A 26571-nucleotide genomic window follows, 5' to 3' on the forward strand; every position below is an offset into this window, starting at 1 on the left:
CAACTAAATCATCCCAACCAGGGCTTTGTCAAGCCTGACCTTTAAAAACCTCTAAGGATGACGATTTCACCACAAGGCATCCAGATCAGACTGAAATGAGACATAAATTTAACAATAAGAGTAATTAACCAGTGGAACAATTTACCCAAGGTCATGGTGGATTCTCCAGCACTGACAATTTTTACATGAAGATTGGATGTTGCTCTAGGAATTGTTTTGAGGAAGTTCCATGGCCTATGTTACACAGGAAGTCAGATTAGATGATAATACTGGTCCCTTCTGGCCTTGGAAATTTAGTAGTACCCACTGAAAGAATGAACTAAATGAATTCCCCAACTTCTTTGTAGACGTTGAACCCATTAGTAGACATGCTAGAAATCTGTAGGGAACATTCTCTCTATTTGGGATTTATGGGACTCTGAGTTTATTACCTATATTTTAGTAACTTATGTTTCCAATACCAGGCATCATTGTAAGACGTTTCAAATATAGTAATAGCTATTAAAATGAACTGCTGGACCAAATTCTAGAGAACATTTGCAAAATGCAAATCAAAACTTCAAGCGGTCCAATGTTTTGAAACTGACAACTTTGTAAACATCAGTCTTAAGCAGAATATTGCATAGTTCCAGGTTTTTTTACTCGGACTGTAATGACTACCTCCACTGCTTCAAGTGCATCACACTGCTGTTTTGTAAGCACACCCTGCTTTCCCTTCTTACAGTACCCAGACTGCCCTGAGGCTTCTAGCATTGCAAATGCTGAGCCTTGCTGAAGGAGGCTGCTTGTATTACCCAGATGTGCTCTATGGGTTGCAATGAAGAAGACTTTTTTTGTTTTCTAAGATTGAGAAGGCACTTCTTGCTTTCTTAAATCCTCCGTGTTAATTGCTTTGTTAATATTACAACTTCTATGTTTTCAGCTTTTAAGTTACTTGCTTATACCAGCTGCTTACATTTACCCTTCTGAATCCATCCCATAACAGTGTTGCCATTTAGGGCAGTAGTTCTCAACCCTGGGGGTACGCAGAGGTCTTCCAGAGGGTACATCAACTCATCTAGATATTTGCCTAGTAGTTTTATAATGGGCTACATAAAAAGCACTAGTGAAGTCAGTACAAACTAGTTTTATAGATAATGAGTTGTTTATACTGCTCTGTATACTATACACTGAAATGTAAGTAAAATATTTATATTCTAATTGATTTATAATTATATGGTAAATTGAGAAAGTAAGCAATTTTTCAGTAATGGTGTGCTGTGACACCTTTGTATTTTTGTCTGATTTTGTAAGTTTTTAAGTGAGGTGAAACTTGGGGGTATACAAGACAAATCAGACTCTTGAAAAGGGGTACTGTACAGTAACCTGGAAAGGTCGAGAGCCACTGGCTATGGAGATCTACTTGTTTGACTGCAGCTTACCTAAAGAAAGTGCAGTTATAGTGTGAGCATGGGGATATCACTGTCTGTCTGGGAACAGCCCATCATGAAATCACTACAATTCTTATTGATCAGAAACTCTCCTCAGGGAAAGACAAACATCTTTTATTTGACGCAAGCTCGGAGAGACGATGCTCAAAAAGCTGAAGTGTGTTACTGAAGTGTCTGAAATTAAACTAGAATACATTTAAAGAGGGGTGTTTTTTTTTTTAACCCCCTCAGACTAACACTCTTACCTTTCCTTTGAAGGCACTCAAACGTGAGCACTCCTGGTCTCAAATTAGATCACTGCACAGAGATGAAAGAAGGTAATTACTGAGCAGTTTCAAAAACAGTATTCCCATTGCATGTGTCTTATTTATTCTGCCTGGGGATGCATACAATGCAGCTCTTCCAGTGTCCATGAGTCAAGTCTTTTTACTTGGGAGTTTCCAATATTTAATATAGATATTTAGAGGTCAGTTTATGTTGCAGCTATACATAATGCCACTGTATGCACTTGAGACAAGTTTAATTGATCAACATGCATAGAACAGCATTGTACTCCAATCTTTGTGTCTGCAGATCATAATGCTAGTTGCACTAAATAGTATAGGAACACTGGTGCTTACCACCAAACCATGGAAAATAATAGGTTCCAGAATCTGCTTTGACATATTCAAAAGTTGTTTAAACTCGTCTGTTTTTAGCACCTAGAATTGGAAATGCTTCTGTCAGCTTTGGAAATGCTTCTCAAGCCACCCCGAACACCTCCCTGGGAGGAATGATGCAGGCAACTCCATTCAAAGTGCAGCCCTCACCCACTGTTCATACTAAAGAAGCACTGGGTAAGTATGTGGGTTAAAATCCTAGCTCCACTGGGCTCTTTTGTCATAGACTCCAGTGGAGCCAAGATTGCACGATAGCCTCTTAAAAACAAACCTACTTACTAGAAACTGGCTTTAGGATACCCATGCTTTTGTTGGCAAAGGGGAATCATAAGACTATTAGCACAATATGAATTCTTTCCCATTTGGAATGGGTTGGATGATCTGGAACAACATGATGTGTCCCTTTTTTAATGTTTTGTGTTGGGGGGATGGTACAAAGCTCTCCACTTACAGAGCCGCCTAAGTACTGAAAGAAATGCCCATGATCTTCATAGACCCTTTCTCTGGATCTAAATTACTGTTGTTAACCTGCTGTGGTTCTGTCTGAAGCAAAGCCTGAGATCCTTTGTGTCTAATGCTGTTGCCAAACAGTTTCTGTTGCCAAGTCAAGAGGAACTATAACAGACTGGTATAGTGGAGAGCTAAGGAATGGACAATTTAGATGTGTAAATGGTCAACTTTGGTCTTCAGCAGCTCCTTGTGACAAAACTGGACAACAGCAAGTGTGCCTCCGTTTTTATCAATCTCTGGTGGAGCATTGGCTGTCTAGCTCGCTTCTTGGTCCTTTGTCACAACCTCATCCCTCTGTCTGGGTTGTTGGTAGTCCTGTCCCCTTTCACGGTGCAAAAAGGTCCAATGCCTCAGGAGGCCAGCCTTTGTAGCTAGGCCATGCAGCTCTTGGTCACTGAATATGGTTCACTTACTCAAGGTCTTAATAAACCCTCTTGTTGGGTTTAATAGGGGAACCAAGTCCTATCCACTCATTAAGTTTCAGGTCAGGCCCCTATATAAAGCAGTTGGTACCAGTCTCTCCCAACTCTTTGCTGTTTCTCTGGCCTGCTTCCTTCTATGTTCATACTGTAGACTATTCTTCTGGTTCACCCCTATGGTCCTCTCCTCCCAGAAGTTAAATATAAATATTTGTAATCAGTAAACAAGAAAATACAGAAATACTGATCAGCCTATTGTCATACGTAGAGCAATACAATTGTGATCCCACAGTATCCCCTTGAAAACTTACTTGTCACCAGTTTTTGTCTTTCAATATTAAAACATCTTAACCACTGACCAAAAAATTGACTGCAGTTTAATTCAAATTATATATATCTCAGAGAAATGAAAATTGTTCATTGGCTCAAAATGTCTTAACCTCTACAGGTATTAGAGGGATCCACTAGGAAATAAAACTATTAACTATACTTTAAGCCTCGTTGAAACACTAAGTAATTTCATGGTTCTCAATAAGGTATAAAAGTCCACTCTTATTTCCATTATTTGTTGTTTTGTTCAACACCTGCTGAAGGTGTTTAAATACAGAGTCCAGAAAGACAGTCCAATGATTAGTGCTCTCTTTCTTACCTTTGACTTTTGTCCATAATGAAAAATCCTATAACTTTTGAAAGGTGCTTCTGCAGCTGTTTTGACATGTTTTTTTTTTTTTCTCTTGTTAGGTTTTTTAATGGACATGTTTCAGACACCCATCCTGCCTGAAATGTCTTCTCTTCAGGAAAATGAGGAGAAATTTGAGGCCTATTGTAGAAAAAGTGGTATGTATTTTATCCACAATCACACTGCAACCCAAAATAAACGTTTGTGCCCTATTTAATTTTGGTGCGGGAGGAGAGCAGTCCTTTGGCTATGCATGGGAAATGGAAGAAGCTTAATCCCGAAGAATTTCATATCATGAATCTGATTTACTGGAAGGCTCTAAATTCTTGTGCAAAGAATTAGGAAAAGTATAAGCACACTTATGTTGCCTACAAAATACTGTGGAAGAGTGTGCATTAAATTGGGTTTAAATAATTTGTTGCTTCTTTGTAACTATTTCTCTGGCACTTGAAACACAATTCCAGAAAAGACCTAGTTAATACTCTGTACTGATCTGCAAAATTTCAGCCTGAAGAAAGGTCTGCCTCACCATAACTTTTCCTTCTCTCGTTACTCTGAAATTCGTGTGCAAGTCAGTTTATCATTTTTGTGTTTGGGTCGGGGAAGGACCACATCTAGACTATGATGTGTATAGTGTTCTTCGCCAAACGTTTGTATCCTAACTGCACGTCTTCATTAATTATACAGGTTTCAGAGTAGCAGCCATGTTAGTCTGTATTCGCAAAAAGAAAAGGAGTACCGGTGGCACCTTAGAGACTAACAAATTTATTAGAGCATAAGCTTTCGTGAGCTACAGCTCACTTCATCGGATGCATTTGGTGGAAAAAACAGAGGAGAGATTTATATACACACACACACACACACACACACACACACACACACACACACACACACACACACACACACACAGAGAACATGAAACAATGGGTTTATCATACACACTGTAAGGAGAGTGATCACTTAAGATAAGCCATCACCAGCAGCAGGGGGGGGAAAGGAGGAAAACCTTTCATGCATCCGATGAAGTGAGCTGTAGCTCACGAAAGCTTATGCTCTAATAAATTTGTTAGTCTCTAAGGTGCCACAAGTACTCCTTTTCTTTTTAAGCAAGGTAGGCTAATTCCAGCAGTTAACAAGAATATCAGAGGAACAGTGGGGGGTGGAGTGGGAGGGAGAAATACCATGGGGAAATAGTTTTACTTTGTGTAATGACTCATCCATTCCCAGTCTCTATTCAAGCCTAAGTTAATTGTATCCAGTTTGCAAATTAATTCCAATTCAGCAGCCTGGACCAGTCCACACAAGAGATCCACTTCCTGGACACTACGGTGCTAATAAGCGATGGTCACATAACCACCACCCTATATCGGAAACCTACTGACCGCTATTCCTACCTACATGCCTCTAGCTTTCATCCAGATCATACCACTCGATCCATTGTCTACAGCCAAGCGCTACGATATAACCGCATTTGCTTCAACCCCTCAGACAGAGACAAGCACCTACAAGATCTCTATCATGCATTCCTACAACTACAATACCCACCTGCTGAAGTGAAGAAACAGATTGACAGAGCCAGAAGAGTACCCAGAAGTCACCTACTACAGGACAGGCCCAACAAAGAAAACAACAGAACGCCACTAGCCATCACCTTCAGCCCCCAACTAAAACCTCTCCAACGCATCATCAAGGATCTACAACCTATCCTGAAGGACGAGCCATCACTCTCACAGATCTTGGGAGACAGACCAGTCCTTGCTTACAGACAGCCCCCCAACCTGAAGCAAATACTCACCAGCAACCACACACCACACAACAGAACCACTAACCCAGGAACCTATCCTTGCAACAAAGCCCGTTGCCAACTCTGTCCACATATCTATTCAGGGGATACCATCATAGGGCCTAATCACATCAGCCACACTATCAGAGGCTCGTTCACCTGCGCATCTACCAATGTGATATATGCCATCATGTGCCAGCAATGCCCCTCTGCCATGTACATTGGCCAAACTGGACAGTCTCTACGTAAAAGAATGAATGGACACAAATCAGACGTCAAGAATGATAACATTCAAAAACCAGTTGGAGAACACTTCAATCTCTCTGGTCACTCGATCACAGACCTAAGAGTGGCTATCCTTCAACAAAAAAGCTTCAAAAACAGACTCCAAGGAGAGACTGCTGAATTGGAATTAATTTGCAAACTGGATACAATTAACTTAGGCTTGAATAGAGACTGGGAATGGATGAGTCATTACACAAAGTAAAACTATTTCCCCATGGTATTTCTCCCTCCCACCCCACCCCCCACTGTTCCTCTGATATTCTTGTTAACTGCTGGAATTAGCCTACCTTGCTTGTCACCATGAAAGGTTTTCCTCCTTTTCCCCCCCCCCCGCTGCTGGTGATGGCTTATCTTAAGTGATCGCTCTCCTTACAGCGTGTATGATAAACCCATTGTTTCATGTTCTCTGTGTGTGTGTATATAAATCTCTCCTCTGTTTTTTCCACCAAATGCATCTGATGAAGTGAGCTGTAGCTCACGAAAGCTTATGCTCTAATAAATTTGTTAGTCTCTAAGGTGCCACCGGTACTCCTTTTCTTTTTATTAATTATACAGTTAACCTAGCAATTTAGTTGTAGCACAATGCATTGGCATGCTGAGATTGGAATGGAGACTGATATCCTCCAGTCCTGTACCTCTGAGCCAGCATGCTCTCAATTCCTAGTAGGGTTTCGGTTCTCTGCACAATAAGCCCGGTTGCGGCTTTGGAGTGGAAGAAGCTCCATTAATAAACTCCTGTAGTCTTTAGTATAGCAAAAACTAAACTGATTTGTTCCACTGGGTGCAAACTCTGAGGATGCTTCTGGTAGATGGCTGAGATGTGAAGAGGCAGGACCATGTGGCCTTTCATTTTTCTTCCTTCCCACCTGAACCCCTTGCTGATCCTGTTAGCTTGTCCTTTCTTAGAGCAGACACGGATTTTCTTTAGAACCTATCAGGTCTGTCCCTTACAGCTGTCTCAGGCTGAGAGAGACGCTCTTTTGCTCCTGGGACTGAGAATAGTCTTCTGCCTAAAGGATGCGTATGTAATATGCTCCTGGAACATGCTTTATGCTGGAGTAGCTAGCATTTCCATTCCCATCAGTTCTCTGATTGTGTAGAGATGAGGATGTAGCCATTTATTATGATGCTTTTTAGGTAAAGCTGAAACAATATTGACTTAATTCTTTCTTTGTCTTCTAGAGCCTGGTAAAAGTATGAAAGCTAATGACACTGCCCCTGTTGTGTCTGCTTTTTCCATTTTTGAAGATGAGAATGAAAAAGAAAACGATAGGTAAAGAGAAGCTAGTCACAAATTGAATCTCTTGTCTCCGGCATACCATGTGGGGTTAGTAGTACCATTCTATTTAATCCTGCTATGACTGCATTAGCACTATCAGTCAGTTTAGATCTTCAATGTAGGAAGTATACAGAGGAAATAAGGTTCCCAAAGATTGGTGAAATGCCACATGAGAAGGCCTTGGCTGCTTCTCCATGAAATGGCTGAAGTCTTCTTGAACATAGTTACTGTGATCATGGTTCTCGTGTGGCTTGCCTGGTAAGTATGAGCAGCTTACTTTCTGAGATCATGACAGGTATCTCGGACTTTTGGAGACCAATTTTCTAGAAAGCTAATACCAGCTCTGGCCTCTTAACTTTTGTGTAGGTTATTCTGCTAAAACGACTTCTAAACAGTAGTTTCTGTTAGGTTCCCACAGCAAAAAAACAAGCTTGCCCGGGTCAGAGCCTTCGGAGAACATCCCTTACTCAGATGTGCTGAGCAATCAAAAGTAAGTGTGTGCTTATTTCTAGCAAAGCTTAGCCTAGTAGAGTAATGTGGAATTGAAGGGCCTTGAAGTGGTTGTCTTTAGTGCTAACCTGTAGTGATCTGCAATTCTATTCTAGCATTGCAAAATTGCTAATCTGTATCTGCACAAAGAATCCCTGGCATATTAACTTTTGTCTCCTAGAAATTTCATAGGCAAGCCACTGGACATCTGCAAAACCTTGAAGCCCTGGGGTATGTTTCCAGGAGTGTGATTTCCCCATCCCATAAACACAACCTCCTTCTACTGAAATGTTTTTAGAAATGGAAAATCTATGGTAACACATGGACCAGATGTTACATTTAGTGGAATTAAATGTTGCCTGGTTCAAACGTCACATGGCTGGAAATGTGAATTGGAGGCCAAAGGATCCCAAAATCAGGTCCTTGTCCACTGTTGCTGGTGTTTGACATAAGCCCTCCTGATTTATGGTAGTCATTGAAGCCCTGCTTTGACTTTTAAAGTATTTTTCTGGCCTTCGGAACTGCTTACAAAAATTACCAGAGGCATGGAAACCTCACTGAGAGAATGAGAAGATTAAGACTTCTCGGTTTAAAAAGGAGATCATTAAGGTGCTTAGTGGGATTCAAAAGAGGGGGTAACAATTATGCAGATAATGTGAATATCCACAGCTGCATTTTCTAGGATAACGAAAAGAAATAAACCTCATGCTTCTGGGTGTAAGCTATCCACTGACAGATTTCTTCCTAACCCACCTGGGCAGCTTGTTCCTTAAATGTCTACAACGAGCTTTCTTGTACCTTCCTGTGAAGGTTGTGGACTGGCCACTGTCAGAATACTGGATTAGATAAACCAGTCATCTGATGAGTAGAGATAGCTCTTGTGTTCTCAGAGCTAATCCACTAGTTCTGGAGGGGACACTGCTGGGCTGAATCTGCCTATCTGGGACCCATCACAGAGGAGCTTATTGGTCAGAATTCTTGGTGCATGGACATTTTCCCTATATAGGTCTCATAATTGTCATAGCTCCAGTCTGCTGCCTTTGCACCCTCAGTAGCAGCTCATTGCACAGCTCTGCCTTGGGCTTCTAGGGCGGGCTGCTGACCTTCAGGGATTCTTCGCAGCTCTTCTCTGCTCCTCTCTCCTTCTCTTCCCTCTTCCCCAGCAATCCCCAAGACCAACAAAATTAATTTGAGGAGAGAAGTTGTCCCTGGAAGAACTGAGCTTCACTCCTCTGAGTGGTCGGGAGCTGAGCATGGGTCTCCATGTGAATATAATGTGTATCTGTGTGATTGGGGAGGTGGAAGAGGGTGCTTCAGTACTACAATGACGAGAGTAGTCGGGGTGGCTGTAGTGCCTTACTAGTCCTGCTCCTTGGCCTCTGGGCTGGGTTAAGCTTTGGAATTTGGCAAAATCCAAGTGTTCGGAGGTGGCCACGGTGGCTTATTTTTGCTAGAAATGGGGAGACTGTATTTCTGCCTGGAGAAGGTCGGACCAGCATACATTTGTGTCAACATGTTGAGGGTCTCGATGACTGTTGGCTGGAAAAGCACTGTGAGGTTCTGCATGAATTGCAGGTATCACAAACTTATCGGTAGCTCCCTGGTGAACACTACTTGATTCTTCTGTGTAGGAAGGAACTCGGACAACAGAGTTCTTGATGGATGACTCCACTGTGTGGGCTCTGCACTGTAATAACAAAACACTGGCACCCAGTCCCAACAGCACAAGAGACTTTGCACGAGCTACCCAGCTTGCTTCAACTCCCTTTAGCTACCTGTCAGCGCACTCATGGCAAGCCATGGAGGACAAAGGTAAAGGGTTGCATTATAAAATGACGTGTATTTGAGAACATGGCATCTGATTCACCTCTGCTTTACACCGGCCCTGTGCCAGCATCACTTCCCAGATCTCAGCAGCTACTTGGAGTTCATGACCCCCAACGTTACAGGATGTGGGTGCTAATTAATTTCAGGAAAGAGTAGCAGGGAGCATGAGCTTACATAGCAGCAAAGCTCCTCCGGGAGTTGTAATTTGGTGGGGGAGAGAAGGTAGCAGTTTTCTGTTCTGCAAGGATTCCCTGATGAGCAGTTCCTAAAAACCTCCTAAACTACTGTTTCCTGAAAACTCCCTTCAATAGGAGTCAAATCTTAAGTTCCTTGCTTGTCTGTTTCTCCTTCATGGTTGCTTCCATACTTGTTCTCTTGTGTGGAAACCCCTCCCTCAAACCCTAACGCTGCCATGCCTTCCAAATCTCTCCTTAAGAACTGCTCCTACGATAGTGCTTACAGAGCTCTGGCAACTGACTGGGCAGGCACGGACCTGAGCCTGTTGCCACTGATCGTAGGTCTCGTTAACAAAATATAGCTGTACCTACTAATTGTACACACAGCCATTCTAAAGGAAATACAAGCTTGTATTACTGCTGCCCCTTCCCCATGTGTCTTTCCACTCTGCTCTGTCTTTGTCTTTAAACTGAATTGAAGGTTCTTTGGGTCAAGAACTCTGTACAAACAAGTGAGAGCATGTCTGTAACATAAGGGTAAAAAATTTAGAGCTTGTAGTTACCAAAATCATTAACAAGCCAAGAAATTCAGAGCTGCATTTAAACTTGAACAAAAGACATTTGGAAATGCAGCTGAGATTGCCCAAAGAATCCTGTTTGTACCCCTGTCCAGATGCCAGCTTCCTTGTTCCCTCGATATTGGCTTTTAGATGTAGTTTTGGGGTCAAGAAACCTGTAGAGGGGATCTAAAAACATCTCTCAGCGGGATATTAGCATGTGTTGTGTCGAGTGCTGAAAAATGTTTTCAAGTAATGTTCTGTGCTAAATAATACAGAAGAAGTGTTCCTCTCACTTTTTAACTTTTGAAATGAAGAAAACTTAAACCCATGGATTTGTACTATTTCTGCAAGAGCAGAAGCAGAACACTTTTCAAAATCGGTGCAGTGCCTATTTAAAAAGCTTCTCTGATTCAGTGTGCAGTCAACATTCTGGGACTCTGATGCTGTCCACAGCAACATTTTTCAATTAAATGTTTAACAGTGACTTCTAGTGCACATAGGCCATAATCGTCCATCCTGGACAGCTAAAGTTAGTCATGTAAATGAATGATTTGAATTTTAGAGGTGCTCAGAACTCATGGAAGTCGAGGGGAAAAACATTGGGTTGGGAGTTCTCACTACTTTGTTGAATGGGTTAATATGTTACAGTACTTCTGTCCCAAAATTTACTAAAATCTCTAATGAACTTCTTGCTAGCTAGTCACACAATCCATAGCAAATGTTTGTGCTGAGTTATATTGGATTTTATTGTAATCACTTATAGTTCACAAACTGCTCTTTAGCAGTGGGACAAACTTGTCATGCACTTTTATTCAGAAAATGCAGTCGACAGCAATGATGGTAAGACAGTTCTGGATTCTTCTGAGGAGCAGTACATGGAGGCATCCAATACCAGGAAGCTAAGGTACAGTGCGACTTGTGCAGATGTTTGAGATTTCAAATGCCTAAATGAAGACTTCTTGAATGATAGCAGATTTGTCACCTCTTCCCACAGTTAATGGATACTTACTGTTTCCCAGATGCAGTTTTCTACATGCTCTAGAATCCACATGCTTACACAATTATCTCAAAATTTTGCTGTGCCTCATGAAGGGTCTGGGTAGGATTAGCTAAGCTTAGGGCTAGAGAGATAAAGCTCCCCGAAAATCATGTTATCAAAATCCTGTGCTCACAATATTTCTTTTTGCGCACACCTGCGGCTCAAACTGTCACTCTAATCCTTCCCAAATTAATATTGCCCGCTTTGAATTGATCTAAGTTAGTGCACAGTACCCACTGCCCTTTGGGAAAATAATATTTCAGAAATTATGAAGGTAAAGTTGGGGACCGTAACATGGGTTTACCCAAATTAACCTGCCCAAGAGTGAAATGCATTTGTTCATCAAGACTTCTGAGTAACTGAAGGTACGTCTACACTGCAAAAAACCCCAACCTCACGGCACCAAGTCTCTGAGCCTGGGTCATTTGAGGTAAGGGAAAGGATTAATTGAGGACCTGCTGAAAGGGTCCTGAAGGAAGCAGCTGGAGAAGATTCTAGAACTGCTGTGAGCAATAGTCACGCAGATCTATTGTAAGACATGGAAAAAAGTTTGGGTTGGAAAGCCAGAGCCAGAAGGCTGAGGGCCTGGGAGAGCAGACTCCATGGGAATAGAAAAGACTCCAGCCAGGAAGGGCTGAGAGTAGCCTGCCAAGGCCAGGAAGAGATCCAGAGACCAGACTCAAGGGGGAGAAGAGACAAGTCCCAGGGCTGAACATTATTTTGTGTTTTATGCCAATAAATTAGGCCCTGGGAAGAAGGGGTATTAATGGACAAAAATAAAGCCTTTGTGGAGTTGGGAAACAGAGGCAGGGCTGCTGCAGAGCTATACCTGGCCAGAGAGTACTTTAGGACAGGCACGCCCATTGAAAGATCAAGTATATGTTTGCTCGGAGTCCTGTAGCTCTCAGAGGTGCACAAGGGTGTCTTCTTGCAATGGGGATTGTCAGTAATCTGTAGGCGTAGTCAATAAAGTTCTCCAGGTGTTGGTGAGAGGTGAATGAAGGCAATGTCTCCGAGGAATTCTCAAGATAAGGGTGAAAGGGTGGTACCATTTAGCAAGTTGGGAGTGAATTGTGCCGTGGCGTGACTTGGGCTAGGCTCAGTGTTTGAGTGTAGGCCAGGTGCAGGTCATTCCTCTCTGCTGTACCTGAAATAAACCAAAGTTTTGCCTTGACAAGGTGCTGGACATTTGGAGGGGAGCACTGAAGGTCAGTGTTCTGTATCATTTGTAAATGTTGAGTGCTTGCTAGTATGTGTTGTGGTGGGGCATTGCTCAAAGAAGGTAGTGAAGGTTGCATTACAGAGGTAACATGTATATACTTTAACTTTATTTCCTGGGTTTTCAGATATTTGACTTTAGCTACTCTCCACATTCTGGAAGGACATGAGGCAGCACTACGCAAATGCCAATTCTATATTAAAGCCCTTTTGGGTAGTTAATTAGAGCTTCCACACAACACTAGTATCCCAAATAACTACATGGGGAGCCCTGTGGATGGCAGAGGAGCCTCTTGCAAAAGCTCTTGCTTTTTTTCTCTTTCAGTATGAATATGCTTTCCTTCACTGTCTGGGGTTGTGCTTGCATCTGGATAAGTGATGCTTGCTTGTTTTAAATGGAAATAGATAATCTGGATCACAACTCTGCAGCAAGGGATGGAATCTGTGACTGGGGAATCAGAGTACATGAGGGCCCTACCCTTTGGGAAAGTTCTCCTGAACCCTTGGCATTAAAGTAGTTGACTCAAGCCCTGAAGCATGAGGATTTGTTTCACATACATTTTTTCAAGAATATACAAAAATGCAGTGAGATTAATTTAAAGGAATACAGATACATGCCATTATTGACATTGGGGCAAAAGAATGCAAACATAAGTTTATTGCTTTAAATGTTTTTATCTTTTGGGGGATATAGGGAGGGCCAGTTCATTATTGGCAAGTAACTTAATGTTTTTTGTATTGAAATATGTAGCCCAGTGTTGGAGCAGAGCCCAGAACAAGGATCTCTGTCAGGAAATGCACCCTCTGCAGCTGCTTCTCTAGTGTTAAACCAACAACTAGTTACTGAGAAGGCTGTGTTGGAGACTTTGCAAGCAGCCAGGGGATATTCAGATGAGGAGATGGTGCTAACTGCATGTAAAGAGTCAGTCAGTACTCCACAGGTTCCCGTGTGTGCAGAGGACAGGACACGCCAGAATGTTAAAGCTCCAGGTACTAAGGGTCAACAGTATAATTCCTCTATTAAAGCTGGGATTTAGGTAGCTGTATGTACTTAGTATTTCCTTCCAGTGTGCAGTTGGTCTGAAGCAAGCAACTATGAATCTATGAAATGTCTTGCAATTTCTCTAAAAAGTGTTCCTTATGAGTAATGATCCAACAGCATGTGGAGGGATAAGGCTGCATATTTCCTGCATCTTGTGAGGTGCCCTCAACTCCATTGAATTTGTTGGAACCTGAGGATTCTCTCTGCTTCTCTGTCAGATCAGGTCCAAAGGTTTGGCTTTATTAATGCCCGTGTTTTCAGGTAACAATAGCTTTTATATTCCTTTTATTAAACTGTTTCACCTACTCAGCTGAATCTTGGATCATCAAAACCAAGACATACATAAGGGTTCATGGTAGGATAATCTGTCATTCGTGCTTATCACTAGATTGTAGACTTGTGTTCTTCTATTTACTCACATTTTTCACTACAGCCTACAAATTCTCTCTCCTTTCCATGAAGTCATTGTTGAAAACCCTTGGGATGAGGGCTTAATTCGCAAACTTCTATCAAGGCTACCTAAGCCACTGAGTACCTACTCCAATACTTTTGAATGGAAATCCAGTCTTCCCACTATCAAACTGAAGACTGAACTTACACTGGGTAAGAACTGCTGTTTTGACACATTGATTGCACTCTGTCTGAAAATTGCTTTAGATACACTGGGCAGTAAAAAAAATTAATTCTTAAATTCTTTTACATTTATTCAGAAAACCTTCCAAAAATGGCTCCCAGATTGTTTAAAGAACTTAGGGTTCAACAGTGGACCCATTTAAAAATTGCTGTATTTGGATATTATCAGCCTCTCTGTCTCTGAGAGGGAACCAATAAAGTACTTGACATGGAATTCTGAGGCTTGTATGGAACAACAATAATCCTATTTCAACACAGATGTTGTATGTTATAGTAATTACAGCATACCTGCATGACTTAAATGTTAGTGTTCCCACTAACGGGATACACTTTAGAGTCTGACTACTTACATGCAGTTGTAGGCAAGCAGCAGACACCACCAGTTTGGTTAACGTAATATACCCTCTCTACACACGCGCTCGTCATTTGAAAGCTTATTATGTCTACTTTAAGATGAGGTCTGATGTAGAGCTGTCAAATGGTGCTGTTGCCATAGAAGTAGGGATAAACAATGACACCAATATGTTAAAATGACCACTCTGAAATATTTGCATTTGTTTCTGTTAGTTTACTGACTATATATTATTTCAAGTCTTAAAATTGGATTTCTTTGTGGCCTCAAAACATCACAATAACAATCTAAATGGTAAAAACAAATCTGATAATAAATTTGTATAGGTATCATTGAAATGTAATAGCACTGTTGATGTTTCTAGTCAACTTCATTATCATCTTGTTCATTGTTATGATCTCTGTCAAGAATGCTGGGGTACCACAGTGTTCATTGCCTTAGCATGTACACATTTCTGTGCAGGGAGGATGATTCTGACTACAGACGCAGTTGATTGTGCAGTGGCCTCTACTGGTACAGGAACAAATAAGGTCTTATAGAAGCTGTGACACAGCATGGCCAGAGGGCAGCAGGAGAGTGTTAGAAGGGAGCCTTATTCCCGTTAGAGGGAAGAAAGTTTGCTATAGATTAAAGCACCTGAAGCCAGTCACCTGATAAAACTCACCTGCTTCAATCAGACAAGGGAAGGAGTTGAAGCAGAGTGGATTGGTGTTGGAGAAGAGAGCAGTTTGGAGAAGTGCTGTGGTGGGCTAAGAAGACCAAGACCCTAGGTAAAGGGATACCTGATTTGTGCAGAGGGAGGGCAGGAAGCCCCACAAGCTGAAGGGCAGGAGAGGGAAGTAGCCCAGGGGAAGGAACCACTAGTTCAAGCAGTTTACCGCTATCCCTAGGGCTCCTGGGCTGGGCCCCGGAGTAGAGGGCGGGCCCGGGCCCGAGTCCGGGTCCCTCCCTCTCCACTCCCCTCCTCTAGGACGCTAGAGGGGCAGTTAATTCCCCAGTTCAGGGGTGAGAAACGGTGCCCTGAATCCTCCCCAAGAAGAGAGAGCGCGAGATCCATCAAAGTAGTGCCGGCAATTTGCCACAAAGCTCAGATGGTTTTGGGTCTGGAAGAATACAGGAAGTATTTGTCATCCACACTTTTCCATCTGTGTTGCAATGGTGATCTAATATCAGGTTTACCTATCCAAATCTTTGTTTTCCAAGATGCTCTTTTGACATGCCGTTCAAAACCATCCTTGCATAGTGGAAGTTTGGCCAATGACTTGTCCTTGTTGATGGGTAGATTGCGGTGCAAGCAATTCAGGTCTCTGTGGTTTTCCTTTTCTTTCTCAGTCTGATCTTACAGCACTGTTACCAACTTTCTTGCTGCAGAAATTGCAGCTTGTCCATCACTCCCAGTTTGTCAAGATCTCTGAAGTGGTAAGCTCCCTTTTGCTTTGACAGCATTATTAAACAGATTTTTTTCCCTAAACCCTATTAATGTGTACAGTAGGAACTATGTTGCAGAAGTCATGAGTGAGTGCATGCATAGGTATGAAGTGATGCTTCTTAACTGTGCTCCTAATTTGTTCTCTATATGTTCCATTTTTGGAAGTAGTGAACAGCAAGGGCCAAAATATCTGTATCGGGTGACCTAATTATTATGGTATCTTTGATACCAAGAGACCCAAAAGCCATACTGAGGCACACAGCATGCAGAAGCATCCTTGTATCTGTTTCATCTTGAGTACTGTACAAATCTTGAGCTTCTTCAATTTCTGTTCTGGAGATGGACTTTGCTACTTCACCACTAAAAAAGCCTCCAGCAAGGAGTGTTTCTGTTTGGGTGTGCTCCTACACTCTGTTGTCTTTTGAGCCATATATTTACAGAAGAATTTTACACGTGATTACTTGTTGGATGCCATGTTTAGAAACTTTTTTCTATGAAGGTACAGGGCATTTCTTGCTATATCATGTCATATCTGTCAGACTTTTGATTGCAGAATTACCTTTTGTGAAATCCTGTTAGGACCTGCCTCAAGTACTCGACAGACAATTCTTCTAATGCAGAGGTGGATTAAGGTTTCCTGGGTCCCTGCCCCTCCCCACCACTTCCACTTGCGGCCCCACCTCTGTTCCGCCCCTTCTGCCTGTGGCCCTGCCCACAGCTCCACCCCTTTCTGCCCCTTCCCGGGGCCCCTCCCCCCTACAGCCCCACAACCTCTTTTGCTCCTTTCTGCCCCCACTGTGGCCCCAAGACAGAAGAAACTCTGTCGCTGTGCTACAGCCCTGGGCCACAGTGGGGAGTGAGAGCGGGCGCTGGGGCTTTCCCTGCCAGCCCGCGGCTTCTTCCCGGGATGGTTGGGGATCACTGGAGCATCCCCCACCCAGTAGCTTTCAATGGGGTCAGGGCCCTGGGGAGGCCTTCAGCCGGCAGTAGCAGATTTTTTCCGGGGGCCCCTAGTTGGCCAGGGCATGGGCTCCAGTCGGCCCAATGGCTAATCCACCACTGATCTAATGCCTCCAGCCATCATTTGTATGGCAGCCCTGGCACCTCTGATGTACACTGTAGTTTCTTTGTTGCATGCTCTTAGCTCATGGATTCTTTCATCTTGAGCTTCCAGCTGAGGGCCTAATTCAGCTTTGTTCTCATTGTTCCGTCAGCATCATTGGTGGTTTGAGCATTGACCTACTAAACCCAGTGTTGTGAGTTCAATCCTTGAGGAGGCCATTTAGGGATCTGGGGCAAAAATTGGGGATTGGTCCTGCTTTGAGCAGGGGGTTGGACTAGATACCTCCTGAGGTACCTTCCAACCCTGATATTCTATGATTCTGTATATACTTAAGATATACATATTTTGGACTATGCAGTACAATTTGCTGCGACTGGTGCACAACCTTCAGTGCCAGATTGATCTCGTTAGCAACTTAAGCTGAAAATATGAATAACTATTATAATCACTAGTGAGATACTTCAACAATTAAGACTATGCCATGTGCAAATATTTCATGTTGGTATATTTGCCATTTTTTTGCCACGTGCTAAACAGCTGTGTCATTTTGGGGGTGGGGGGAATACTTGCCCATGCAAAACCAGTAAAAAAATCTCTTAATACATTGTCATTTGGTAGCTTTGACCAATAAAACACCATCTTAAGGGGTTGAAATTAAGCAGTAAAAACTGTAGTCATAGTCACATTGCAGTATTTCTGGAACTGCAAACAATAAAACTAATTTTAGATACCATTGTTTCACCTTGTTTACAGCACTTCTTGACAGCTCCACATCATACCGCCTGTAAACATACATAAAATAAGCTTGCAAATGATATATGATGTGGATGTGTGTAGACTGGATACACTAAACTCCAAAGTTACTATTTTTTTTGGAGAAAATTGCCACACACCTCTTAGAAAGCATTATTGTGATTGCAATATGAGGGTGCCATGGAGCTTCTGAGGTTTTATACTTATTTAATACCTGTTTGTTACACAGCACCAAGACCGACAGTAAAGGTGTTTATAATGCACCAAAGCAATAATGTGCAGTGCTGCTGTAATGCGGTTGGCCAGTTCATTCTGTCTAGAAAGCTTTGCTTAAGAGAAAGCTTTGTAAATAGAACTCATTAATCTATTATATCTTTCATCTCCTTCCTAAACTGCCAAAGGTTCTAAATCATTCCATGTGGATTGCTTACTTGGGGAAGGGGCTTTTGCTCATGTCTATCAAGCTTCTGTCCTGGATACAAATAACCCTAAAAATAACCAGAAAGTAATATTAAAGGTAAGTGGCTTTGGTTCTGAATAGCTTGTCATATAACTTTTAGAGCTGGCTTCGCTGAGATCCCTTAATAATTCAGCCAATAGTCTGAGATGTGTAACTAGGTGGATTCCTTAAAGTGCCTAACCTCTAAGGCAGTGGTTCTCAACCAGGGGTACACATACCCCTCAGGGTACGCAGAGGTCTTCTGGGGGGTACATCAGCTCATCTAGATATTTGCCTAGTTTTACAACAGTCACTAGTGAAGTCAGTACAACTAAAATTTCATATAAACAACTTGTTTATACTACTCTCTATACTATACACTGACATGTAAATACAAAATTTATATTCCAATTGGTTTATTTTATAATTATACGATGAAAATGTTCAGTAATAGTGTGCTGTGACACTTTTTTTTGTATTTTTAAGCAAGTAGTTTTTAAGTGAGGTGAAACTTGTCAGGTTCACAAGACAAATCAGACTCCTGAAAGGGTACAGTAGTCTGCAAAGGTTGAGAACAACTGCTCTAAATGGACTTTGTCTGGTTTCAGTTTCCAGTCATTGCAGTGAAAGGCATAACAAGAACCAAAGTTAAAGAGACCTCCAATATCTGGTATTTTTTCCCTGTGAATATACTTAAGTGCTAATCAAGTCAGCTCTCAATCTTTTTGATAAGTGAAAATGATTGAGTTTCCATAATTCGCAAAAAGAAAAGGAGTACTTGTGGCACCTTAGAGACTAACAAATTTATTAGAGCATAAGCTTTCGTGAGCTACAGCTCACTTCATCCGATGAAGTGAGCTGTAGCTCACGAAAGCTTATGCTCTAATAAATTTGTTAGTCTCTAAGGTGCCACAAGTACTTCTTTTCTTTTTGCGAATACAGACTAACATGGCTGCTACTCTGAAACCTGTCATAATTCACTATAAGGCATTTTTTCCAGCCCTTGAATATTGTTTTTTTGTTTGTTTGGCTCTTCTCTGCACCCTCTACTTCAAAGAATATGAGAACCAAGTTTTTAAATGTGATTTTTTTTTTAACTTAGATTCCTTGGTTCTAGTACTTAATGCGAAGTGGAAATTGGGTTTCCAGTGTTGTACTAGACTCTTCTATGGCTATTTGTCATAAATTGTCACTGTAAGCAAGATGTGTACTGCCTGCAGTAGGCTTAAATGCCAGTTTTAGTCTTATTTTAAATAAAAGACAATCAATATAGAATTAAGATCTTCTAACCACATGAGCAATTATATTGCTGTGAACTGAATGGTTCGAGCACTTTTCAAGATCAGTCATAGAGTTCAGGCCAGAAAGTTCCAGATCAACTAGTCTGACATGCTGTATATCACAGGCCACCAACACCACCAGGCAGAGAATGGAAGGACTAAGGTGCAGCAAGGCCCTTCCATGGCAGGGAATTAAATGAGAGATACCCATAATATTAAATCTTGGCAAGGTGGAAGTTGTGAATTAGCCTAAACAAACATTCTTCTTTGAGTAGCATCCCTATGGGTGCTCCACTGTAGGTGTGTCTGCATCCCTGCGCTGCTAATCAGAGAACTTCAGTAGCAGTGTCCCTTCACCCCACGCATGTGCTGCCACCCCTCATGCTCTGCCATGAGGCTATCCAGTGCTGTGCACACACACACACCCTCCTCAGTTCCTTCCCAATCACCCCTGGCTAGAGATGGAGCTTTAGCTGTCCATACGTGGATTCAGAGTAGCAGCCGTGTTAGTTTGTATCCGCAAAAAGAAAAGGAGTACTTGTGGCACCTTAGAGACTAACAAATTTATTTGAGCATAAGCTTTCATGAGCTACAGTTCACTTCATCGGATGCATTCGTGGATTGTTAATTTCTTTAGAATTGTTAGTTTTTAGCTACCTTTTGGAGTTTCCCTTTAACAACAAAAAAGAAAGGGATAAAGAAATTATTTAAAAAAAAAATCCCTTTATTTTAGTTTTTGTTCTTTTCTTCAGGCACCTGTCTGGGGATTCCCCATGACAGGGTATATCCTAAGTACACTTAATAGCAAGGGTATTCAGTTTTTTTCCCACCCAACTATGAAGAGATTTCTCAAAGGCATAATGAACCTCTTTTCCCAACCCAGACTTCCTACCCCACAGTGGGATCTCAATCTAATGTGAAAAAGACTGACTAGACTGCCATTTGATCCCGTGGCCGTTTTGTTCTTTAACTCACCTTTTCATGAAGACAGTGTTCCTGATCTCCATCACCTTTGCAAGAAGGATAGGGGAGATAACGCCTCTGATGGCGCATGCCCCCGCTTCAGAGCTTTCTTCCCTGACAAAGTCACACTCAGACAACATCTGAAATTTACCCCCAAAGTGATTTCCGCATTTCATGTGACCCAACTTATTCACCTTCCCACCTTTTATCCCAAACCCCGTCAGGATAATAGGGAAGCCATCTGCCATACTCTCAGCGTAAGGAAGGCCTTGGCCTTCTATTTGGACAGGACAAAAGTTTTTAGAAAATCTCTGAGACTCTTCCTCTCCATTGTGGATAGGTCTAAAGGTATAGCAATTTCAGCTCAAAGACTCATCAAATGGATCTCAAACTGTATCAAACTCTGTTGCCACATTCACAATTTAGCACCCCCATCCACAATCTGCACACACTCTACGAGATCGGTCTCCTTGTCCATCACCTTCTCCAAGGGTGATCCAAGATCCAAAATCTGCAGAGAAGCTATGTGAGCATCTGCTGAACTTTTGCTGAACACTATGCCATACTAGGGGACTCTGCTGCAGGCACCAAATTCAGCACCATGGTTCTATCATCCATAATAAATTTGACTCAAAAGCCCCAGTCTTCGGTGGGGGGGTACTGCTCAGGAGACACCTACAGTGGAGCATCCATAGAGACATTTACTCGAAGAATCAGAGAGGTAGCCGTGTTAGGCTGGATCTGTAAAAATGGCAGAGAGTCCTGTGGCACCTTCTAGACTAACAGACGTATTGGAGTGTAAGCTTTCATGCATCTGACGAAGTGGGTAGTCACCCACAAAAGCTTATGCTCCAATACGTCTATTAGCCTAGAAGGTGCCACAGGACTCTTTTTTTGCCATTTTTACTCAAAGAAGAAGTTACTCACCTTGTGCAGTAACGATGGTTCTTTGAGATGTGTCCCTATGGGTGCTCCATGACCAACTCTCTTCCCCTCTACTTTGGAGTTCTTGTCAACTGTGCGGTAGAGAAGGAACTGAGGAGGGTTCACCCACACAGCGCTGGTTAGCCTTGTGACAGAGAACGGAGCGGTGGGGGGGAAGCAGCTCATTTTCAGACCAGACAGATGCAGCTACCAAAGTTCTCCAATCAGCAGTGCAGGGACGCAGACACACTTACGGTGGAGCACCCATAGGGACGCACATCTGGAAGAACCATCATTACTGCACAAGGTGAGTAACTTCTTCTTCTAATGGTGCTAGAACTTATTATCTATATAAGAAGAAAAATGCCCAAGCACTTAGGTCACTGTAATTATATGGGAAGATTTTCCCATCTTCCTTCAATTTACTAGAGAAAGCCATTGGATTATATCACCATTTAATATGGAGTGTTTGGTTACAGGTGCAGAAGCCTGCAAACCCTTGGGAGTTCTATATAGCATTTCAGCTGATGGAGAGGCTTAAACCAAGTGTGCGACATCTCTACATCCAGTTTTATTCTGCTCACTTCTTCCAAAATGGAAGTATATTAGTTGGTGAGCTATACAACTATGGAACTTTACTGGTAGGTGCACTAAGACTTGTGGGCTGAAGAGGTATATTTGTAACCTTTTAGGAATTAAAATAGATTACAACGCATAGTAATCCATTGTTCCTCTTTGTTTTACAAAAACACATGTTGTAGGTTTATTTTCCAACACTCTGTTTTGGAAATATGGAGCTACAATGTATATTATGTAAAGCTATCTTTTGGTGTGGTTGACATTCTGTCTCTCTTCCCATCCCTATATCTTTGTTTACAGAATACCATAAATATTTACAAAAAGCTTCCTGAAAAAGTGATGCCTCAAGCACTAGTAATCTATTTTGCTGTAAAAATTCTATACATGGTGGAAGAGCTCCATAACTGTGGAATCGTTCATGGTGACATTAAACCTGATAACTTCATACTTGGAGAAAGGCAAGTATTTCCCTTTAGTACCAAAACTACTATCCTTTTGTATTGTGGTTTTAATAATTATGTGGCAATCATTTACACATTTGCTGCAGGCTTTTGGATAATGACACCTGTGACATAGACAGTCTCTCTCATGGTCTGACAGTCATTGACTTGGGTCAAAGTATAGACCTGAAACTCTTTCCTGAAGGAACTGCGTTTACAGGAAAGTGTGAGACATCTGGATTTCAGTGTATCGAAATGCTGACACAGAAACCATGGAACTACCAGGTATGAGATTACATAGATGTAATAATCTGAGCACCTGGCCCCAATCCACAAATCTAAGTCCAAGTTTTAGGCTCCCTGCAATCCACAAAACCCCGCCAAACCCTGTTGGTGCCTAAACTCACGCGGCTCTAAGTTTCTGCCTCTGAGCATGAGCACTTCCACCCCATTGAAGGCGTCGGGATGCCTTATATGGGGTGCCTAGATGCTGAACACAGGCTTCGTGGATTGTAATGTTTATGTGGGATTTTGGGTTTGTCTGAGGTTTTTTCCCCCCTCCCTCTCTAGGTGCCTAAACGTTAGGTGCCATGATGTTCAATGTTGCAATGCCTAAATCCCTTTGTGGATCTGGGCCTAGGTGATTAAATTCTGGCCATCTGACATGAGTCCAGTGTATAAACTTGATAGACAGGATTCTGATTGGACATAGCAAAACAGGTTTTCATTTCTATGCTGTAACTTCCTCTGATAACTAAGATCACAACTGTTGTTATATAAAGGCCTGATCCTGCAACTTCTGCTCAGATGACTTGTCCAGCTGAAATCATAAGGTAGCAAGAAAGTATGTTCCCCGAAATACTTGAGCAGCATGACTTTTCAGATCACCTTTTAAGTAATAGTGCTAAATTATTAATCTGGACTTCTTCACAATAGTTCCATCTCTCTCTGTTTAGACTGATTACTTTGGAATTGCTGGAACAATATACTGCATGCTCTTTGGCACCTACATGAGGGTGAGAAATGAAGAAGGGATCTGGAAAACTGAGGGAGTCTTCAGAAGGTTGGTCTCACTACATCTTAAGGGGAGCTCCTCAGGAGAACTTTTTTTTTTTTTTATAAAATGCAGCTAAAACTACTCATTTTTAGATGGCTAGAGAGATTTATCTTCTGCACCCAGTTCTGGGGAAGCTGCTAACATAGAATTAGCTTTTAAACTGTCTTAGTTATCCTCCTGATGATTTAAAACCCATGATTCCAGGCTGAAGTATGGCAAGTTCATACACACACATGCTGCTTGAGGAGGCATTGTACTTGATGCAGGAAGTCTTTCAGGCACAAACTGCTTTTTCAGAAGTGGACGTGCCAGATTCCAAGAAGTTAAGGAAAATTTGCAACAGAAATAGACTTAATACATGACAGTACACTAATCACTACACTTAATACATGACAGTACACTAGTCAGCAAGTTTGACTGGCTTCTTTGTAACATGTTGCTTAGTTAAATTGCATTATCTTTTTTAAGGAGTAAGGTCCACAAATGCCCCGGGTTGGAGATTCCTGGGTGGATGAAAACATTGGCCTGTTTAAGAAGGCAATACAGTCTATGGGGGAGAGGGAGTCTAGAAAGAAATTCAACTATATAGTCAAGAACCATAACAGGACAGTTGTACTTGTTGCCGCTGTATGACTAGAAAGTACACTTTTTTTCTTCCTCTTACAATGGATTTCTCTAAGTGTAGGTAACTCAGTTGTTTGCTGTAACTGGAATAAGTGTACCGAACAGGTCAACTGAAACTAAATATATTGAGAACAGTCTTGATATGCTGACGCTGTAATGAAGTGCTTGTTTTTCTCTTCTAGGATTCCTAATGCAGAATTGTGGAATGAGTTATTCTGCAGCCTCCTGAACATACCAGACTGCCATCACCTTCCATCTTTGGGAGCTTTACGCAAAAAGCTAAGAGACTTGTTCCAAAAGTCATATGCTAAGGAAATAAAGTTCCTCCGCAACAGGCTTGTGGTATTGCTCATAGAAAACAAACGTTCACGAAAATAAGCCTTGAATTTAAAGACTTCTGTTTCTCTTAATATGGAGAGAAGCTTTCTACGTATACTTTTAAAATGTCATGTCTTTTTTCAAAATACACTTGGTTTGCTACTGATCTTTGAGTGAACTTTGTCCTTGACAACTTGAATATTTGCCTCTGCTATCACGGAGAAACTAATCTACACAAGCTATATGACTTTTTAGGAAATTCTAACTTGAATTTTTAAAGTTACTTTGGCGGACTTCAGTGTGGGAAACCAGCTAGAAGTCTTATGCAGCAGTAGCAAAATCTCCTTTGCTTTCAGAAACGATGATGATTTTTTTTTTCTACCACAAGGTATTGTCCATAATAGTTACATCATGTTGGGTACATGATGCATAAAGATGAACTGATAAACAGGTGGAAGGTAGTGGCTGCTTTGAGACCAGTCATGACCAGTTAGGTTCATTATGGGCAAATGGAGGAAAGGCCTAACCAGTTCATAGATTCCATGGCCAGAAGGGACCATTGTGGTCATCGAATGACCTCCATAACATAGGCAGAGAACTACTTTGACCTGAAACAAAATGTTTCCTACTTGGAATCCTTTTTAGAGCATCTGACAAGGCTGTAATGCCCATTCAAATTGCTTAAAATAGGCCTTTTTTGTAAAGAAAGCAAATCTGACCTGAAAAAATGTGGAGTGCAACATAAAAACTGGATTTAATATCATCTCTGACAATTGCAGGAATTTATCCAGAATAGATTAATGTCTATCCTCGTGTGAAGTTAGGGCTTCTGTTCATACCACCAGAGCTGATTAGAATTCTGGACCCGCTCTCTGCACAGGAATTGTAATTGTGCCTGTGAAGCTTAGTGAAGGTGCCGGGATTCTTTATCTGGTAGCTGCTACTCAGAGGTAGAGACATTTGGTTGCCACTTTAGGAACAAAAAAAGAATTGTACTTCCATCATGCTTGGAGATGTAATTAAATGCTATGTCCTTTTGTAGAAGGGAATGTGTTTCCAAACCTGAGCTCACCAGAAACACAGCGTCTCCAGCCGTCAGAATACTTGGTTACTGAAAGAAACTGTATGCGGAGTAGTGACACTGCTGCTCCCTAATAGGCTGAATGCCAGTGAATAGAGGCTACACCATAACTCAGAAGACTGGCAAGATTAGGCAGAACCTGCTTTACAATTAACTCGGAAAGAGTTACTATTTAATGTAGCTTTCCTCAGGAGGTTGAGACAATAGTGCATGCAACATGCTGATGGAGACCTTTTGCTTCCTTTTGTTTGCTCAGCCTAAGAGACCTGTAGGACCTGAAGCAGGTGTTGAGCTTTCTGACCTATGTCATACAGGGCTTGAAATAAGAAGAAAGTATTCCCTGCTACTGTAGCATAAAGGCTTAAACAATGAGAACACCCCGCTTTCCAGCTGGAATCTGCTGATCTTTATGCACCGCTGGAAGACTGAAACAGTGTCCCGGACACTATGTGCTGCACATTATCAATTCTGTGCTTCAGAATAGAACAGTGACCTCGAGGGAGGGCATTGCCCCGTCAGTGACTGGCTGGGTTAAGAGCACTTGATTATTCAGCTAGCCATTCATCTACAGACAGTGACTGGCGTAGAGACAATCACTACTTTACCCTAGGACACTTTCTTATCCAGAAGTTTTATGGAGAGTTCCCGTTACAGGTGCTGTGACAGGGAAATGAATTTGTGACAGTTTGGGATGCCCATCCTGTTCATCAGACCACCCTTTCCCTGCTATTAGTCTAATAGTGCCATCTGATACCCAGCTCCATCTCCCACATCACACAGAACCAAGAGAGGCAGAGTTCAGAAAGCCAGTGGCAGCTGCGGGTAGCAGTCTCCTGTTCCAGGGCTGACAGCACTACTGGGCTGAAGACAAATTGTGGCAAGCAGAAGGCTTCGTACACTTTTAGAGGGAAGTAGGATGGAGCTGATATGGCCTGGGGAGAGGAGAACGTAACTGACACAGGCTACTAATTGATAGCTTAGAATGTTATGGGAATTTTAGTCACATTTGTAACTATTATGCAGCAAAATGACTCAAATTACACGCTTGTTCTAGCAATCTTGCCTTGCTAAACTCACAGAAAGCCTTGAGGGGGAAAAAAAAGTAGTCAGTCACTAGAATCTTAATTAGATATGTGAAGGGTTACCTATTTCACATCTAGCCCAACCTCTGCCAGCAAAGGGAGAAAAAGCTTTTATGGGCACCACCTTCCCTTTCAACACTGCAGCCCTCCATTGCTTGC

The 26571-nt window shown here is 42.0% G+C and overlaps 1 protein-coding gene across 1 annotated transcript in view; it reads left to right on the top strand.

Moving 5' to 3' along the window:
- Nucleotides 1-24415, top strand: part of BUB1 (BUB1 mitotic checkpoint serine/threonine kinase) — a 46762-nt gene extending 22347 nt beyond the window's left edge. The window contains exons 11-25 of the mRNA XM_038397099.2: nt 1689-1747; nt 2129-2266; nt 3760-3855; nt 6948-7038; nt 7453-7534; nt 9165-9345; nt 10913-11000; nt 13105-13343; nt 13858-13998; nt 18027-18142; nt 21711-21872; nt 22111-22268; nt 22358-22535; nt 23207-23313; nt 24114-24415. Coding sequence (XP_038253027.1) covers nt 1689-1747; nt 2129-2266; nt 3760-3855; nt 6948-7038; nt 7453-7534; nt 9165-9345; nt 10913-11000; nt 13105-13343; nt 13858-13998; nt 18027-18142; nt 21711-21872; nt 22111-22268; nt 22358-22535; nt 23207-23313; nt 24114-24309 — 2032 coding nt within the window. The 3' untranslated portion in view covers nt 24310-24415. The remainder of the gene's footprint in view (nt 1-1688; nt 1748-2128; nt 2267-3759; nt 3856-6947; nt 7039-7452; nt 7535-9164; nt 9346-10912; nt 11001-13104; nt 13344-13857; nt 13999-18026; nt 18143-21710; nt 21873-22110; nt 22269-22357; nt 22536-23206; nt 23314-24113) is intronic.
- The last annotated feature ends 2156 nt before the right edge of the window (nt 24416-26571 follow it).

Source organism: Dermochelys coriacea, chromosome 3 (genome assembly GCF_009764565.3).
Source record: "Dermochelys coriacea isolate rDerCor1 chromosome 3, rDerCor1.pri.v4, whole genome shotgun sequence".
NCBI classification, from domain to species: Eukaryota; Metazoa; Chordata; order Testudines; family Dermochelyidae; genus Dermochelys; species Dermochelys coriacea.